This window comes from Carassius auratus, chromosome 47 (genome assembly GCF_003368295.1).
Source record: "Carassius auratus strain Wakin chromosome 47, ASM336829v1, whole genome shotgun sequence".
Lineage (NCBI taxonomy): Eukaryota > Metazoa > Chordata > Actinopteri > Cypriniformes > Cyprinidae > Carassius > Carassius auratus.
In genome coordinates this window covers 1495472-1515771 of record NC_039289.1, presented here as the reverse complement: position 1 = coordinate 1515771, position 20300 = coordinate 1495472, and the positions used below count along the sequence as shown (strand labels likewise).

Here is a 20300-nt window from a genome sequence, read left to right as displayed (position 1 = left end):
AAAAAGAGACCAAAACAACTGTCTGCAAATTGCAAACCCAAATATTTTGCACACAGAAACTTCTGGAAAAAGTGGGGTAATATTGTTCCATTTAACCAGCCAAATTGGCAGCGATCACAGCACAATGATCCAAGCAAAAAATGGAATGTTTTTCATATTGACTCGAAGGCTTTATTCCCAAACTTTCACTGCCATCGAGTCATGGAATGTGTTCCCAATCTGACATTCAGCAATCTTTCTCATACTCTTGAGTATAAGTTTCATGATATATACATATTAGGGGGAAGTACTTACAAGAAGAGAAATACAAGTGGAGAACTTTGTTATTCCATGTAGAATCTTTGAAATATTTCTCTCAAAGGAATTAATTAAACCAAGTGTCTTTGTTTTGGATACTGATAAAAAAAAACTACTAATAAAAGAAAATAAATGTATAGCCGGAATGCACGGTAAGTCGTTTTGGATAAAAGCGTTTGCTAAATGCATAAATGCAAATGTGGATACACATTGGACTAAATAATCATATTCCTTTTTAAACTTATTAAAATATCAACTTACTATATAAGGATTTAATGAAAGTGATAGAAATACAAACCTTTTCCATTACAAATTAGATTATCATCATAACAACAACAAAAGTTTGAATACTACCAACTGGACAAATCTCAATTTAAATTGAGTCCCTTTTTGTTTAGTTTGTGTGTAGCTGTGATTAGATTTCAATAAAAGTCACAATTACTTTCATGATCAATGAGAACTGACATTGCTGTCAATTCTCAATACTAGTGATCGACCGATATTGCTTTTTTTTCAATAAAAAGGTATATTGCTTATACTTTAAATGACCTAGTATTTTCTACAATCAAATAAATATTTATTAAAAATATTTAAAAGAAAGTAAACCATAACCAACAGGGGACTCAGTATTCTGGGAAGTTAGGAATCATATTTTTTCTAATAAAGTCAAGGTAACACATGAATATGACAGTGGGCAAATGCGTAAAGCTCTGCATAATTTGATAGATTTATCAAATAGATTGCAAGGTTTGTGAAATGTAATTTTCATTAGCCATTCAAATATTTGTTTAAATGATGTAAATGCTGCATGGTGACTCTAAATGAGAAAGCATTATAGTGTTTACCTTTCTATTACTAAAAATATAAAAGGAATCGTTATAATACTTTCTGTATACATTTTACTTCCTTTGTTTAACGCTGCCATTGGATTATTAAACAGACTTCTTTTCATATTGGAACTGTTAACTGTTATTGTCCAATGCCAATTTAGGAAAAATGCCAAATATCGGCCGATATATCGGTCGACCATTACTCAGTGCTCAAGTATTTGTGCCCATACATAGTTGGATGAGCACTTTATTCCCTGCTTCTATTCCTGGTTACCTGAAAGTGCTGAAACGTTTGACGCCTCTCCTCACATCTCTCAGAGAACGTCCTCAAGGTCCTGAAGAACAGAAGAAGGTCTTTTGTGTCCTCCACTCTGCAAACAAGATGATATTGTTACATTAATACCCCAGAACACCAAACATTGATTTGCACACTTTGATAAATAAACAATTTGGTAAATTCTAATTGGATTATTTGATAAGAAAACAAATCACAGGGAAATATCCTCCACATACAATGTAGAAGGATAAACGGTGTATTTGTGATTAATCCCATTCAAAGGCTGACATTACGAGACATTTTGAGATTTTCCATAGATTTACCAGGGGCCCAGAAAACTGTGGCACAGAACGCAACTTTCCATGACTCTCGAGTCTTGTCTGTGAAAGGCCGGTGCTGTAATGTGTGATGGAAAAATGGTACGTTTCTCAAAACGAAATGGATCCACTCCAAGAGTAAAAGACAGCAGCTTAATGGCAAGAGTTGGAGAAAAGGCTCCCACACAATTAATGTCCACCTTAAACTTTTTGGATTTGGGTGAGCTGAAAGTTTACAAACATTAATCAGCCATCTGGATTGACTGACGTCTAACGCTGTTTAAAAGAAACCACAGACAAATCAACCTCGCCGACGGATCTCATTTTGTAATACATGCATTTCAGATTTGTTGACTGGGGACCTTGAATCTGAAAAAGTCATTTTAAAGAACGCTTACCTTTTAACTTCGAACAGACTAAACACACCGAATGACAGGATTGCTCAACAGACCGATTAATGGCAAATCAATGTTTGGCTGCTTTGTATAATTTCACTAAATTTGCCCCTTCAGTTTTACTCATTTGCTTGGTTATGCTGCCAAGAACCTGTGGTATGTGCTAATATTAGATTCATGATTTTATTTGTCACGTACAAGTTATATGACATACAACAAGCAGTGAAATGTAGGGCTGGCATTATCTTTTTAGACTGTGCAAAAAAATTAGAGAAAATATGTATAGGTTCCAAAAACCTGTGTGATTGTGCTTCGTTTGTGCTTTGATTCAAACTTCACACTCGTCAAAAATCTAAACATCAACAACAGAACAAAAGTTGGAAGCACAGCTATAGAGGATACAGTAGTTTTAGCACTTTAAAACTTTCTCCACAGACATCCCTGAATCCACTTATGTACCTGACCACAAAAGTGCTCAAAAAATTCTTAAGTTTACACGGACCGTAATGGTTATAAAATGCGTCTTCCTGAGACGCAGAGGCAACTCAGACTTATGTGAGAATCATTATCTCCAGTATTTTTCCAAGTCTCTCGTGCCAGGACTCTCAGACCAGACAATATGATCCAGATGTACATTCAGCGACCAGGAGGCTGGCTGCACTTTAGAAAAGAACCCAAACAAATCGCCGCCAAAACAGCAGCATTGCTTCAAACTGTAATTTGTCATCCCAAGTGGAACAACCACAAAAGATCCAATAGTCATGCCTTTAGAAAACAAACTCTGAAATGTAAAGAAATTCATTGGTAGTTCAAATGTATAAGTGATATTATGATAAGTGAAATTTCATGTGATATTATGTTGATTGAGAGATCAGTTGATTTGAATCAATGGAAATGTACCATACAGCTACAGATACAGGAATTGTATCTCTCTAAACCAACGAATGAAGCAAATACATTAACTAGGACAGCAATGGTTTTGATCGATCCCTGAGGTCTCTGGTGGAGTGACCTTCAGGTGGTCCACACGTTCACTATTTTTGGGGTGCTGTTGGCTGTCAACGACTTGCTGGTGCCATTTGTTGACAGTTTAATGAGCGGGACATGTTATGGACCGTCAACACAGCACTTTTAAACATTAAATCCACACATCATTATGTGGGGTGCGGATTTCTTATGAACACAACTGACTGAACTGACTCATGACAGCACCAGAAGAGCAACCATCCATAGATTAGAAAGAGAGATTTCTCCACCAACATAAAAAAACATGCTCCTGCCGTAAAGCTGCTCTTCTCATTTTTGTGGAGTTTACCACAAAAATGGAACAATACAAAACTGACAGAATAGAACAAAAAAGCACAACAGCAACAGAACACAATAGAATAGAACAAAGCAGAAAAGATGGGTAAAATCTGAGAACAAACTTTGAAGTTGCTAGCATGTTTTAACATTTTTCTTATGTTGCTATCATGTTTCTAGCATAATTACCATGTTGGTTGCATGTTTTTATCATGACTAGCATGCATTTAACGTAATAAGCATGTTGTTAACATGCATCTAGTATGATTAGAAAGATGTTAGTATGATTTAACATTTTGATGGCATATTGCTAATATGATTAATAAGTTGTTAGCATGATTCATAAAGTTTGCTAACACGTTGTTTCCATGATTAACATGTTGCTAGCATGTTGTTTACCACATTGCTAGTATGATTAGCATGTTGTTAGCCTGTTTCTAGCATGTTTTTAACATGATAAGCATGTTGCTGAAGATCTGACCTGAGTTTGGTGGTTGTAGCTATAAAACTCTAGGAGGAGATACTGATTACATTTTGGCCCAGAATAATAAATCCAGATTTTTTTTTTGCCACTTTACTAGAAACAGAATACACACAAACAAAGCAAAAAAAAAAAGTCTAGAAAACGAAATAGAATCAGAATAGATGGAACAGAGCAGAATATTACAAAATATAACAGAATACAGAGAGGAGAAGAACAGAACAGAATAAAACATCACAACAGAACAGGAAACTAGGGATGCACGAGCATGATTTTTCTTGGCCGATTCCGATACCGATTTTTTACAAGGCAAACTGGCCGATTCCGATACCGATACCGATTTCCGTTTTTTATTTTAACTTTAAGCAACAAACAAGAAAGAAGGAAAGTGTGCATAAACAATGCGGACATGTATGCTCTAAGTTCTAATTTACAAAAAAAAAAAAAAAGAAGTTGAGCTGAACATCTCTTCACGGTCTACACGTGTTCAGGGCGCGGACAGGTACAGTATGCAGCTTTAGTGCGTGCAGAAAAGGGACTCTTATTTGAACGCCAGTACATCAACGGCTGATCGCTACCTGCTATCTGTGCCTCAGACATGAAGCTCTGCATTTCTAGTGTTGAACGGCTGCCCGTGTCCTGTGCACAGATTTCGAAATACTTCCACACAAATGAGATGATAGTGAATGATTACAATGTAGCCTTTGCACGCGGGTGCACTTCTGGAAAAATCGGCCGAAAAAAGACCAAAATGCATATTTTAAGCAAAAAATGTCCGGTTGCGATTTATGGCCGGTCAAACGGTGCATCTCCAGGAAGAAACACCAATAGAATAATACATTAGTGCCCCTATTATGTTTTTTTTTTTAATTACCTTTCATGCAGTGTTTAACACAGCTCTAAGTGAATGAAAACATACTGCAAAGTTGTAAATATGAAAGTACACCGTGTATAAAGTTGTTGTCTCTCAAAAGGAAGAGTCGACTGAATCACTGAAAGCCGTTTCATGTTGACGTCGACATGAAATATTAGCACATTGTCAGCCCACTTGTTGGTCTTTTCATACATTGGTCTAAAAGAAAAATGCAAATTCATTCTTTGTCACTAGATGCCGCTTTTGGTGCAGTAAAATATCGGTTTCCACTAGGGTTGTGCCGATAGACAATAGTATCGTGTATCAATGATAGTCAGAGATATCGACGTAAGCAGATGTCTTTGTCGATAGTCAAGACGATATTAGGCTCATGAACTTACGAACTTATCATCCATAGCAGTTCTCACGTAGTCCTTCTCTTAAAGACTGATCACTATGTGGTGATGACGTTGAAGGACTACGTGAGAACCACAATGATAAGTTCGCTCTGCCGCCTGTTATTATTTTCATGCACTCCGCACTATAATGTGATGCATGCAAAATACATAGTTTTGGCCATTACAAAGTCCCCATCCACAAACAGACGTACATCGTCTGCAGATATAAGGTTTTTCATTGCACTTTAACAAGTAATCTGAAAGACCTATATATGTGTAATATTTTAAACGAGCCCTCACTGAGTTTAATGCCACAGTTATGTCAGAATGCATCTCATTCTTGTTTCTGTGGCAGTGTGTCGGTCTCAACATGAGGCGTGTGATCCGGAGCGCTGTATGACTGATGCATCAGTTCAATTCAACTTTACTCCAAATATATATCAACTTTCCTGTTTCGAATACTTTATATCTAACGTGTTCATTTATGTCCAATATTAGTGTTCAACTGTTGGACTTCAATGAAATATACTATTGAGTTTCACCGTTGACTGATTTTGCAGAATATTTAGATTGATAACTTCCGTGCGCAGATGGATTAGTCATAGGACGAGGACGCGCGATATGAGATTTGAGTTCGACTATATATGAACTAGCTGTTTTAAATAAAGTATTTTTATATTTAACGTTAGTTTATCAGTATGTTTGAAAGTATATTTTTTCGATTATTGGTGATTCCATAGGCTCTCTCTCTCTCACACACCTGCACCGTTTAAAACACCAAATATATGACAATCTTACTCTTACTCCACCCATGCATGATAATATCGTGTATCGTCGATCTCACGGGCTGACGATATGACGATTTGAAAAATGGCCATATCGGCCAACACTAGTTTCCACAGTTAACTGTACCTAAAGCAGCACTGCGCTCACAAACGCTGCTTTATCAATAAAAATGAGACCAATCGGACCAATCAACTGCAGATTAGCATCACACAAACGAGGGGTTTGGAAAAATTAATCGTTGAGCGGATCATTTGGGAGTCGTTGAACAAATAAGGTAAAAATAAATGCCAAAATAAGAACCTTTCATTACCCATAATAGGGGCACTTTAAAATAAACAACAGAAGAAAATAGAATACAACAGGAAAAAAAAAGCTACAGCAGATATGGACCACATGCCTAATGATCACATTTATTTGTTAATTTGGCCTGGACCACGAATAAACAAATCCTTCAGCTGCAAGCGCAACAGAAATCACTCAAACACACAAACAAAGCCATTATTTGTCTAATGATGGAATATTTTTTTATTAAAAATAGTTAATACTTTTGAGGTTATGTGGTATTTCACTTAAACACTACCTAATATGAACGGTCCTCAAGAGTACATCGCCGTCAGTCAATCAGTCGGCAGCGGATCTAACCTGATCTCACAACACTCGCCCATCAGAGAGATCTGATGAGAAAATCAGACCTCTGCAGGAACTATCTCGCTCTCCGTTAACAACAGCTGGTCAGGGTTCACTCAGCATTCAGCTAATGAGCCACTTGGATACTTTTTCCCCTCTTTTTGTTTGAATTTGTGTCTTTTTACAAGACTAACAAAGAAGAACACTCTTCCATGGTGTCTGGGAATTCACTTGCATGATGTTTATTTACACTGTAGGTTTTATGTTGTGTAACCTACTACGCAACCTGGATTTTCTCCAAATGTGATTTCTGTTGATTCAATTAAGCAAACAAGCAAGATCCAACATTTTGTGAAGAGTACATCCATCTAATTATCTATGGAATCCATTTACCTTTTTTTAAATAAATGTAAAAATAACAATAATTACTATTATATTAAAGGAATAGATTGACCAAAAATTTACTTATTCCCGGGCATCCAAGATGTAGTTGTGTTTGTTTCTTGATCTGAAAAGATTTGGAGAAATTAGCATTACATCACTTGTTCAGCAATGGATGCTATGCAGTGAATGGGTGCCGTCAGAATGAGAATCCAAATAGCTGATAAAAACATATTTGTTTAGAGTTGTTTTGGCTTGATGTTTGATGTAAAAAATTTCCTAATGACCAATTTATCAAAAATATGCATCTTTTAATATCATTCTGACGGCACCCATTCACTGCAGAGGATCCATTGGTGAGGGACTGAGTGATGTGGTACTGAATTTCCCCAAAGTCTGTTCTGAAGGACAAACAAATATCTACATCTGGGATGACCTGAGGGTGAGTAAACCTTCCTTAAAATCTCCTCAAAATCCCTTAAAATAGAAACACACCAATGATATTAAAGCTGTTAAACAGTCATCACTCTACCTGGACACAAATGCAGAGAAATCTTTGAATTCAACACCATCCACAACGAGATTGAGTTCTGTAACTCTCCTGCGCAGAGCATCGTCCTCCTGGAAATAAACACTGAGAGTTAAAGAACATCAGAAACACTCTTAATAAATAGCCTTAAACTGATCTGCATTTATGCATTTATTCCATCACCTGTCATGAAACTGATGGTTTATGGGATTTCCTCTCTTCAGGAAAGAAACTCTTTTACTTTTTTTTATTGTTAAGACTGGAGCATGAACCTGCTTTCACTTTTTTATGTGCTTTATATAATGCTTCAAGTTTATTCTTGACTATTGACATGGTAAACATTTTAAACTTTAAAGATTTTTTATTTCTTTTATTTTTACTGTGACTCAGCTTTAGATGTTCCAACACAAATAAAACAGAGTTATATATTGATCTATCCACAGGTTGCCAGTTTAAAAGAACTCAAAAATGTTTAGGGTGAAATCAGTCACCAACCAACATTTCTATTCTGAATTATTTAATGCAGCTGTGTAAATATTGGTGCTAAGGAGGTCGCTCAAAGAACTGCATTTATGCTTGTCATGAAGATTTCAGAGAAAGAAGAACAACAACAAAACTATAATTGTCGAATCTACTCCATTAAAGAGACATTTTAAGTCTACTGCACAAATCTGATGTTGAAATGACAAAGTCTTGGGTCAAAATGGAGACATGCTGTCCTCTAGTGTTTACTTTAAGAACAATCACGGCAGGCTTCACTGGTGGTTTAAATGGTTATGTTCTTTGCAAAAACGCAGCTTTTCTCTTCACAAGACATTTACTGATCGACTGGAGTGCTTTGGATTACTTGTGATGTTTTAATCAGCTGTTTGGACTCTCATTCTGACGGCACCCATTCACAAAAGAGCATCAATTGCTGAGCAAGTGATGAAATGTTAATTTCTCCAAATCTGTTCTGATGAAGAAACAAATCCATCTACATCTTGGATGGCCTGAAGGTGAGTAAATTGTTCAGGTAATTTGCTAACCATTCATAAAAAACACCAAAACTCATAAAACAAATTAGTATTAAGGATTTTCTTAACCTCATGGTTTTGTTGCAATCAGCTGCAAGACCGTGAATATCTTAAGTCCTAAAGCACTCAATCTACATCGTTCATCTGGTAGGAGAAACATTTCAAACACCCTGCTTTGCAAAGAAGTATCCATTTTGTGAGCATTTTGAAAGTGTGTTAATTTTAATAAACAATACCTGTGTTAATACTGTTAAGTGCATGCATAAGTATGAAGTGACTTCTTTGTACCTGAATCTCGGTCACTGCAAATTCAACCTGGAACAAAAGTACACTGCAGTGACCTGCAAGTCTGAGCTGCTGTACAAGTTTTCTCTCACCTGAAGAGACAACAGAAGTAAGTAAAAAAAAATTTTCTTGCAATAAATCGAGAAATTAACCTATATAAATGATTTTGTAATTAAAGGCACATTTAAAAAAAAATCACTTTTGTGCAATGTCTTTACGAAACACTCATTTAGAGCAATCCCATTGATTTCCGTCTGTCTTCTGAGGTCTTTTTCCAGCTCTCTGACTTCTGTGATCAGCTTTGAAAGAGCGGGTTTCTGTGATCCTCCTCTTTCCTCAAACACTGACTTTCTGCAAGAGGAAAAAAAAAAAGTGAAACCTTCAATGTATTTCCTGTTGTCCAGTCCTCAAGTGAACCATTTTCACTGTGATTATCCTTAAAGATTTCACATCACAGGAAGACAGTTTTGTTCATTATGTTTACTTTATGCTTTTGTTAATTTATGTCCAGTTTAGACTAGATCAAATCCACTGAAAGGTAGTCCGTACTAACAGTTCATGCTGTAGTCGATCTCCATGCTCTATGGAAATGGACCGTAAAATCTCCTCCTGTTCAGCCTCCAGCATTTCAATTTCCTGCTGGAGCATCTGGATCTCTTCTTCATATTTCTGCTCCATTCTCTTCCTCAATCTACTAAAAAGCCGTTCATTGAAAATACATACAGAAAGAGAGAAGGATATTGCATTATACACACGTTTACATAATATACATATAGCTTAAATTACATTTGCATGCTAGAATTGTTTTGATATGCAAAGGTCCTAAACTCAAGTAAAAAAAAATCTTTTAACTAATCTAACTTAAGCAATATATAACATTTCAACAAAATATACAACATATTTAATAGATTTCACCGCATGCTTTTTTCATTGCATTCTGTAGGAGACGGTTCATGTCAAAAACGCTGTTATAAATGTATCAAACCGACGGATTATCCTAACAGCTATCCATGTGTTAATTATAAACCTTTAGATTATTTTATATTGTTTTATAATAGCAATATTTCGAGCGTAAATCCGATGACAAGAGCTCGATTTGACAGAACAAACCAAAACATTAATCAGACGAGAGTCTTAATAAAGTCTAAAGTTGTAATATAAAGCTAAATGTTATTTCTATATGGATCTAATACTTAAATAACTTAAAATCGAGTGTTTATAGGAATAAACTTACTTTTATCTACTCCTGAAAATGAAAACAGCGAATCCACGATTCTGACTGATTCAACTGAATCCCGCGTCAACACGGAACATACCAAATGAGAACTGCAGGGGTGAAGATATATACAAAAACACACTTAAACATTTATCTAAATATAATTATTATGAAGCGGAGTTGTTATAAATGAATATATTTCTGCCTTTAATCATCGATGCGTATGAGATAAATCGGATATTTGTCTAATATTACTTTTCTTCACTGTTTTGTCGATGGAACATTCCATAAGGATGCGGTACATTCGAAATTGGAACCAAATGCACGTCATGATGTCACAGCGGACGACTTACAGTGTAACATCAGTATATGAATGTGAATCTTCGGCATTAGTCTGTTTACTTTAGCGTTTGCTTTTATTCAGCCTCATGGAATATTTTAGGAACTGTTTAACTATGACATGTTAACGTAAGATACATTTAAAAATAATACCATACAGAGTAATATGTAATACAGTCCCATGTCTTGCAAAATTTATATTTAAAAAAACAATTAAAATAATTTACATAAAAATCTTTTTGGTCAGGTTTTTTGATCAGGCTTAAAATCATTTGTGTTGTGTAACAAGTTCTGAAACATTGCTAATAAATACACATTTTAAATTGTGTTTTGCCAACTTTAGTAGTGTGCATAATTTTACACATTTTGTATGTTTTGATCATGATTTATTGTACATAAAGGAATTATAAAATGATTATTGTCTTATCTGTAGTGACCTGAATTTTAATATCATTGCATCCATCATTTAGAGTAGTAATTCACTGAAAATTGAATTTGCCTCATAGTCTTTTAGAGTCATTACTCGAAGATCTTTTTCAGGACTGAATTTGTGTTTATTCTGATGAAGAAGAGGATAAAGCCACAAGCAGACCAGAAGAACAACTTGGGGGGGGGGGGGGGGGGGGCACTTAGAGGACGATTCAGGATCTGATGAAGATCAACAAACGTCCACTTTGAAAGAAAAGGCATACATTTTGATCTTTTCACTTGTTTTTAAAAGTTTATGAACCTTGTTTTAGCTTAACGGAGATGTTTCCAGCCTACATTACAACCCAACACAACAAGAACATGCTGCTTTTGAGACCAAGACAGAGGATCGGAAGAAAGAGAGGTATTAGATAAACTAATTTTTGGATTTAAATTTATTTGACTGTTTCTTTGTAATTGTGAAATCTACTATCAATTTCTGGGCAGTTTCACAAATAGTTTCTACACCATTTTTGTTTTTTCACTGTCCATATATTAAATATCTTTCTCTCTTTCTAAGTCACTGATCAAATAACAAACGCATGTTTTGCGCATATCTATATATACACCAACTAAAATGTTGTGAATCTTGTTTAGATTACATTTTGATTAAAATTCAATCAACTGTGACTCAGTTGTAGAGCATTGTGTTAGCAGCGCAAAATGTCTTGGGTTCAGCTCCCAGGGAACACACATACTGATAAAAAAAATAAAAATAAATGTGTAGCCTGAATGCACTATAAGTTGCTTTGGATAAAACTTCTACCAAATGCATAAATGTAAATGCATATTTGAGTGATTAGTAATATTTGCAGTAATATTTTGTGCATAACATTAAACTAAATTTTATACTCAGTCCCTTTGCTTGAAACAGATGACATTTGAAGGTACTCGAATTCGGTTTGCATTATTTATTGCATGAATTTCAGCAATTTCCCAATGAAACAGGAGTGTCGCAAGAAACAAAAGAGATGCCAAAAGACACCAGAGGCCTTCGCTGAATACCTGAACGATTTAAAGTATTCAAAAGAAATTCCAGAGACACTTTTGCATATTCTGTTTAATAGCTGTAATTTATTATTTAAAAAAAACATGATCTACTGAATATTTCCTTTGTATGATCTCTATTATTTGAGCTAATAAATGTCTCTTTATACCACTAGATGGTGATGAGATCATACTTTCATGACTATTGCAGCAGGCTTCAGTGTGTTTTCATTCTTCACTCACTTTCTCCAAACCACAGGATCAACCACAAAGTTGTGTTCTAGAAAACCTACTCTGTGCTTTGTATGTGTTTACATGCGCTGCTTTAAAGACCGTTTAGTACGTACGTTCTGCACAGAAGATCATGCAAATGTTACATAATGCAATTTTGTAATGCATTTTGTTTAGATCTTTTTGCATCTAGTCTGTAAGGAAAGATTGCACGGTGTCGACAGCTACAAAGACACTTTAAATTTGGGGGAAAACGTACTTTATGTGCAAGGATGATTGAGGAAACTCTTCGACCTGGTCTTAGTGTCCATTTTGGCTAATGATAGTGATATTTGACCCCTGGTGTTTAGTCTTACCCTTATCTGCAGACTCAAGCAGTTTCCACCAGCTAGAGCAAAAGGGTAACTGGAGTCTTTACTCTTGTGTAAACTTCCAAAAAATGTTTAAAAATGTAATGTTATCCATGAAGGTTTTGAGCACAGATATATTTTTTTTAATAAAAAAAATTTTGTTTCTCATATAAGAAAGAATTTAGGTTCTATTTTGCAAATAAGTACAAGTAAAAACTAAATGCTATATAGTTTAGGTATAGTAACTGGATACATTTTGCCATTTGTTAACACTGTTTTGCTTTAGTGCAGTTCGTGTAAATAAATGTTATGTGTGAACTGTTGCATGTCTTACTTAAATTGCAAATTCAGTTAGAATGATTTTTTTTTCAAGGTCACACAAGCGCAGGCAAGTTGGCACTGAACGTGTTTTATGTCAGTCTGTGCAAAGGCCAAGAATGAAACATGCAATCACTCAAGCAGCTAAAACCTTGCACTCGTCCACCCATGAAACCCTTAATAAATAAATATACATGAACTATTTGGCTCTGCCCAGTTAGCGTATTGTGTGTCTCTGTGTTAAAGAATGTCGTGGTTCCATTGACTTTGTGTTTGATCAACAGTGGTTTTGCTCACTAGGCAAAGCAGCACGTCTGTGGATCTGAAATATAGTCATGCACACTGTGTTCTGTGTATAAACAGGACGCTGTGGTTTCCGATTTCAGTGTGACATCACAGCTCGTCAAGGACTGATAACAGCTGTTGTACAGTGACATAAGTCCCCCAAAACGACCGTTTTGCATCACCAAGTTCTGTTTTTGGACTTCAATCATAATACATTTAATTTTGGAACTTTTTAGATAAAATAGTATGGGTTTTGTAATGGTGTTTAATATGCTTTGAGTGGTTTTTAGCATATTGCTAATGCTAGGATGATGAATGTGGTAGTTAGCATGTTGCTAAAAAAAAAAAGTTAGCATGTTGCTGGTGTATGTTTGAAAGAACCCACAAAAAGAAATATTCTGTTTTCTAAATATTGCTTGACCTCATCCTTCAATGGATTTATTTTTTACCCACTTTGCTAGAATTAATAACTCGCCCCTCCTCAACAAAACACATGATCGGAGGAATAATTCACGTTCCTAGCATAGATACAAGATTTTTGAGTTGCTGTGTGATTGTGTGGAGATTAAAAAAGTTTTATGTCTATTAAGATTCCTCAGATTATCATTTTGCTTTCTGCGTCTGTTAAAGGGCCAGTAGTATATATATAATTATTTTTTCTAAAGTACTAGCAAACAGTCCTTTGTGCAAGTTAATATTGTAATGTAAAACCCCATTTTAGGTTCTACTTAAAGCCTTTATTATCAAAAGCATGTCACATTTAGACTTTATGATGCTAACTGTAATGCTAATCTGTGAATGGGGGATGGGAAGCCAAAAACGGTATTTCATTCTCCATTTTAATATTAACTCAGCACAGCTGCCTTGATTTTAAAGTCTTTTTCTAGGTTTTAATTTTTTTTTTCACCAGTGAACATATGTTAGAAAAGATTAGCAAGCTGTTTGACAGATAGGAATGAACTCTGGTGGTTTTTATGACAAAGGGAGGCTAATTTCTGAGCGGGGAGGAACCAGAATACGTGCTGGTTTGAAATATCAACACTTTACTCTGTAAATTCCTCTCATAGTGTGAATAACTTCCACAGTTACGTGTTACTAATGTGTTAGCCAGCTCAAAAAGACAAAGTCAGGTGACTAGCCTAGCCTGTGTCTGACTATAATAACAGCCCTTCCCCCAAATGACACACCGTGCCTGCAAGGGTAAAATAAGAGGCTTTCCACATACAGATGTGTACTGCATATCTTATGTAAATACAGAAATTTGACTGATAAACCACCAAAATATTAGCTTCAGCATAGCTGGAATTTAAAAAAATTGACTAGTGGCTGCAGTCTGTAGCAACAGATGCTATTGCCAAAACTTTGCAATGAACCACCATGTGTTTACTTTAGAAAAATAGTCTGTACTTTTCCATACTTAAAGGTCTTGTGTGTTTTTCACTCCAAACATTCCCATCCTCTGTTCCTCAAATCCCACCCTGTCCTGCCCCCAGACTTTTCAAAGAGCACTTGTTTGGATCTATAACTATTAATGTTCACATCCAAGCGTAGGGCTCGGATAACATCGGCGTCTTCAGCGATAGGATGACGCTAAGATGAGGGGGTTGTCATCAACGGCCATTTTAAAGGCTTCCTGGTCTCTGATTGGCTATCGCTTTGGCATATCAGGTTAGTGTGTGACAGCAGGAATGTCTGTTTTTGCACTGAGACAAAATTCCAACCCTCCTTAGTTATACACAAACAGTGTTGGGCACAAAAATGAAATGAAATGAAAAAAAGAAGGAAAGGAGAATGTGTTGCCTGGCACTTAAATTAGCAGCTTTCCTTTATGCTTGGTGCAACAGGCTGAGGTTTTATATAATTAGTTAAGAGTGTCGCTGTGCAGGTGGTTCGTGTTAAACAGCAACAGTTAGAAAAGCTGCAAATGTCTTCATTTCAAGCTTCAGTAGTGTAGTTCCCAACGTAACAGCTTATTCTTGAATGTCAAGAGGATGATTTAGTAATTCAAGCTCATTACAAATCATATTATGACCATAGCATTTCAGTAAACATTTTACTACAAAAGGCCAAAAGTCATACTTAAGTAGCTTAAATGTTGCATTGCATCTAACGGTATTATTGTACTTTAAATGTTAAAATGAAAAGATGAATAAAAGTATGATTTGATCTAGCGAGATAATTTCATTCATGTACATTTTTTTTTTTTTTTTTTTTGGTTTTACTGTTTACTTTTAAAACAGCTGTTGCTTTACAATTTTACTGTACACTTTACAACCTGTTTGTTTGTGAGAATTTAAAAGTATTTATATGCATTTCCATATCCAGGAACCAACACAAATGCTGACCTGTTAGTAAACCATATATTAAAACCAGTTAGCATGCAGTAAAATGAATGTCGATTTACTTTGCAGAAAGAAAATGTACTGCACCCGTGATTTTACTGTGTTTTGCCCATGGAAAAGTTGCTTTCTCCATGCTATACGGTTTTCTGGTTTGTATTGCTATTTATCCCGTTGTAAAGACGTTCGGAGGGTTTTTAGCATGGTGCTACATGGTTTTGTGTGTGTTTATTATTTCTTTAGCTCTGTAGATATGATATGGCTCAGGTCAAATTAAACTGTTAAACGGTAAAGTGATGTTTCCCTTAACACTGCCTAGGAAAACACCTAGAAAATATTAAGGATTCACCTAACAATACTATTCATGCCGTCAGATTGTCTTCTTTGGAAATCAAAGTGGTTCATTTATAGAAGTGAGAATCAAATCCATAAAATGACGTCAACCAGAACTGCAGCTGGGTACAAGGTCACAGAGGGAGAATCCAAAATGACAGCATTGACATTATGGAAGTGTTATTGTTAAATAAAATTAAAATTAAAACTATTAAAAATGTGAATTTTTAATTTTAATTATTTTTGTGAAAAGTTTTTGGCAATTGACAATTACAGAATTTTTTTTTTTTTTTTTTTGTAATTGAAATAAAATAATAGAATTTAATTGATTAAAAAAAAAAATTAAAACCTTCAACCTAAAACTGAAACTAATGAAAATTTAATTTAGAAATAAAAGTTTCAATTAAAGCTCTAAAATTACTAAAACTACAAAAGCAATGAAAATTACACTGGTCTACATTTTTTTATTATTATAAAATATATAAACACAAATGAAATCTGAAAATATAAAAATAAAAGCTAGTTCAAAATATTAAAAAATAAATAAATACAAAAATACTTAAGGAAAATCAGCCCTTTTTATTGTACAATGGCTACATTCTTGGATATATAAAAAATAATTGTTAGTTCATCATTTCTCTCAAATCCGATAAGGAGATATTTAAGAGGGGATGCCCAAAGTTCAACAATTTCTTCCTCTCTGACATTAAAAAAACCCCATTTTACTTTCAAAGGCTGGTGCATTTCTGACAAAAACAGTCCCACTGATCAAACACCAGAACTCAAACCACGCGAGGCTGACAGAGACAGATCATCGGCATGAAACGGGGCCCTTTCTGGCTCATGATTTTCTCAATATTGGGTGTAGGAGGCACTTTATATGTCTGTGAAGGAGAGGAGAGGATATAGAGGGAAAGGGTGGAGGCGTAAAACACGAAGTGCAGCCTTTGGGCCTGTTAGGAGATTAAGCTGTGTGCAAGAGGAAAGCGAGCCAGCGGGAGGGAGAGAGAGAGTCGATTGGGATTGAGTGCTCTCTTATATCATTATCTCGCTGAATAATCCTGCTAGCAGCGTCTTTGGCAGCGGGGGAAGGGAATGAACCCACATTCACAGTCTATGGGTCTTGCCTTCTACTTATCTGCAGTGTTTCCTCAGTTTGCTCACTTTTGTTGCCATTTAAGAAAAACGGATCTTGTTTGTGCTGTATGAATGTTGCTCAACTAAAGTCATTCACATTTACATCTAAATGTAGAGACTTTTATCCCAAGTCATTCACAGTGCATTCAATTTACATTCTTAGCAAAGCATTAGCAGTTAGCATTGAAGCGTTTGATGCAGTAGCATTAACTGTTAACAGGAAAACGGTCTTAAAACGCAAACAAGCAAAAGTCATTGATCTAAAGGTACATTTTTCCTGGCTGAGAAAAAAAACATCTAAAACTAGTCGTGCTGGTTGGTTGACTGGTTTAAGTGGCTGACTGCCTGACTAGCTATAGAAGAGGTCAAAAGCCTTCTGAAACTAGCTATGACTGGACTGGAAAGACCATCTAAAACTAGCCACAGCTTAGGCTGGTTTCAGCATTTCTTTTCCCCCAGCAGGTTAAGAATGTAGTTAACAATTAATTAAACTATATTAACAGTATTGCGCTAACTGCTAATGAACTGTTAAAAAATTTATCTTGAATGGCATGTGTCACTTTTGGTAAAAATGTCTGTCAAATACTTAACGGTAAATGTCAACATCAATGTTATACTCTCATTGGACGTAGTGTCTAATGCTATAGTGCAAACCGTTCCGAATTGTGCACTTATGTATTATTTTATGACGTTGTGTGATATAAATAGTGCCATTTAATGGTGAGAATTTTAAAAAGAAGTCCACTTTAAATACTCGGATGATGCTCTTAAATAACCAGAAAAACCAGTGCATCTTTGGGGCACACCTACGTCAGTTTGGATAAAAGTTCTGTCAAATACATAATGTAAATGTTAATGACTCTAGTGCAACAACATCTACGCAGTGCAAACAAGAAAATCACTGATTTGAGCAAATCTATGGCTAAAGAATGTAGCTAACAGCTACTTTAGCTGTGATTATACTCACAATATGCTAACTGCTAATGAACTGCTAAAAATGAATCTTGAACAGTCTGTGAGTCACTTTTCGATAAATGTGTCTGTAAAATACATAAATGTAGATGCAAACGTCAATGACTTTAGCGCAACAGGAACTATGCAGTATGACCGATTTAAGCAAAAATGTACATATTTATAGTGTTAACTGCTAATGAAATGTTAAAAATGTATCTTGAATGAATTGTGAGTCACTTTGCATAAAAGTGTCTGTAAGATGCATGAATGAAAATGTGAATGACTTCACCATAACAGCATCTACATTTATGTGACTCAAAGCGATACCATTTGAGGCTATGCTACATTGCGAATATAATCACAGCTAAAGGAGTTGCTAACTACACTATTTAGCCATGTATAATGACTAAAATGCTTTGTTTTTAAAGTACACACTTAAGGATGATTCAATCTTTGAATTTTGATGGGGTAAAAACACTCTGGATTATGACAACAGGCTAGTTTGTATTGATAACTTGCTCGGCCTGTCATGACATGTCATTGAGAGAGAAATTAGGACGTGATTGTGTGCCTCTTCCACCCAAGGTTTACACCATTGGGTCATGGATTTGTTTCTATAGCGAAGGCCTTTGAGAGGAACCCATCCCCCACACAACACACACACATCCACCCCAGCCCTCAACTGTAGCCTGGCTCTTGGCCGTTTAAAGGTATAGCGCCTGTTTTAGTTTGCATGTAACGTTTTTGTATTTTTACTGTACTGTAGTATTAGCCTGTGCAGATTTTTGTTTTTCCCTGGCCTGACCTCTGTTGAAACAATCGTAAATTGATCTAACAGACGTGTATATTGATTAATGTAGGAGGCACTGTTCTCGAAAGCAGCTTACAATACATTTTTACAAAATTTTACAAAGTTTAATTGAATTATGTGCACTGATTAATCATGCACAATTGCATGAAGAACTGGTATTAAATAGAGTCAATGTTGATGTTTAATAGGTATTACAGTACATATATACTAAATAGATTTATGAAAGATACTGTAAAGAAAAGAAGAACGAGGCAAACCAGCTTTGACCCGACCGACAGAATCTTGTTTTTGGTAAAGTTGTCGTCGTTATCCTGTTCCTCCCCTCCTCCCACCATCAGTGTCACATGATCAAGATCTTCTGCTTCTTTGGAAGCTGAATCTTCCTTATTTCAGAGTTTCGGTTTGATGTCTATATTAGTATTATACATTTCCTTTCACAACAGTCCCACAAAATGTCATTTACATAATGCATTTGGCATGAAATAGTACTCTTTTTTTTATGAACTTTGACAAGTACAGGCTTTCCAGTGTAGAGTCTGAAACAGTATGTGGTCATAAATCCAATATGAGGTCATTATAATTATACATGAAGTATAAATATGATTCAAGACACTGCCCAGACATGTCATGCCATCTGCCCATTTACAGAATGGGAGAGTCCTTTCTAACAGTGATGTAGATGTTATATAATGTTTTACAGCAAAGTTAAGCTGCTTTGCTTATTGATTAAGTGATCCTCCACCTTGATAACAAGCCCCAACACACATTTAATCTAACACCTTAAGCTCTGGTCCAAAGGACGGTTTTGCCTCATTCGACACATGTCCGGCCCCAAAATCTTGTTCCTGGCATTAAGCGTGTTTAATCTTAAACTGTTTGGATAATGTGCATGTTTGAATAGAAACATAGAGGTAAAAATTGTAATGCACTGCACCGAGAAAGAGTTCTTTTATTAAGGTTTAAGATTTGAATGATATTACTGTTTAAGGGAAATTTTTAAGGGTGCATTTTTAGGTGCTCTTACTAACTCCCAAACCACTTTAATTACTAACAAGAGTCAGTTTCATGAAATCCATCAAGTAAGCCCATGCCACATTTAATCACAAAACACACTTTTTTTTTCATGGCAAGTAATATTTATTTTTTAATTCTTATGACTGTAATTAATTAAAAACAATCATATGCTAGTAAAATATAAAATATTTATACATCATTTCATATTATAGTATTTGTATTACTGCCTTTTATTTGTGCAGACTGCAATGAAAATGTTCTTTTATATATTTGATTTACATTACAAAAAAAATCTAAATTACACCCAAAACACAGTGTTATTAATTATAAAGATAATAGTTTTTGAATAATTTGAATTAGTTTTTTTATTTTAAATTTTCCTTTTTAATTGTAGTTTAAAGTTTTAGTAACATTGTCATGTGATTTGTCATTTGTACCAGCTTTTCATTTCACAAAAACTTGATTCTTAATCTATATTTCCATTTAAGTATCTATCTATCTATCTGGTAAATATTGCATGCATTCTCTCAGTTAATAAGGTAATAAAAATTGCAATTATCATTAAAAAAGAAGTTTATTAAGCTTATTTTTCATTTATTTTTAAATAGTTTTAGATAGATCATGCCACACCTGCCAAGTCAACTACTTAGAAACTCTCTTTTCCCATCGCAGTAAAATGATTTCTTTTATCAGCAGTTAATGGGCTGGAAATGAAGCCAGAGGACTGAACACACAATACTGCTA

The 20300-nt window shown here is 35.1% G+C and overlaps 1 protein-coding gene across 2 annotated transcripts in view; it reads right to left on the bottom strand.

Annotated features, from left to right (window-relative positions):
* The window catches only part of cenpp (centromere protein P), a 55324-nt gene extending 45213 nt beyond the window's left edge, over positions 1–10111 (bottom strand). The window contains exons 1-6 of one of the 2 annotated variants that reach the window (XM_026235594.1): positions 10009–10111; positions 9328–9468; positions 8974–9125; positions 8778–8866; positions 7477–7565; positions 1402–1498 (exon numbers count right to left, since the gene is read on the bottom strand). In XM_026235594.1, coding sequence (XP_026091379.1) covers positions 1402–1498; positions 7477–7565; positions 8778–8866; positions 8974–9125; positions 9328–9452 — 552 coding nt within the window. In that variant the 5' untranslated portion in view covers positions 9453–9468; positions 10009–10111. The remainder of the gene's footprint in view (positions 1–1401; positions 1499–7476; positions 7566–8777; positions 8867–8973; positions 9126–9327; positions 9469–10008) is intronic. The other variant, XM_026235595.1, reaches the window with a different exon arrangement.
* Between the last annotated feature and the right edge of the window lie 10189 nt (positions 10112–20300).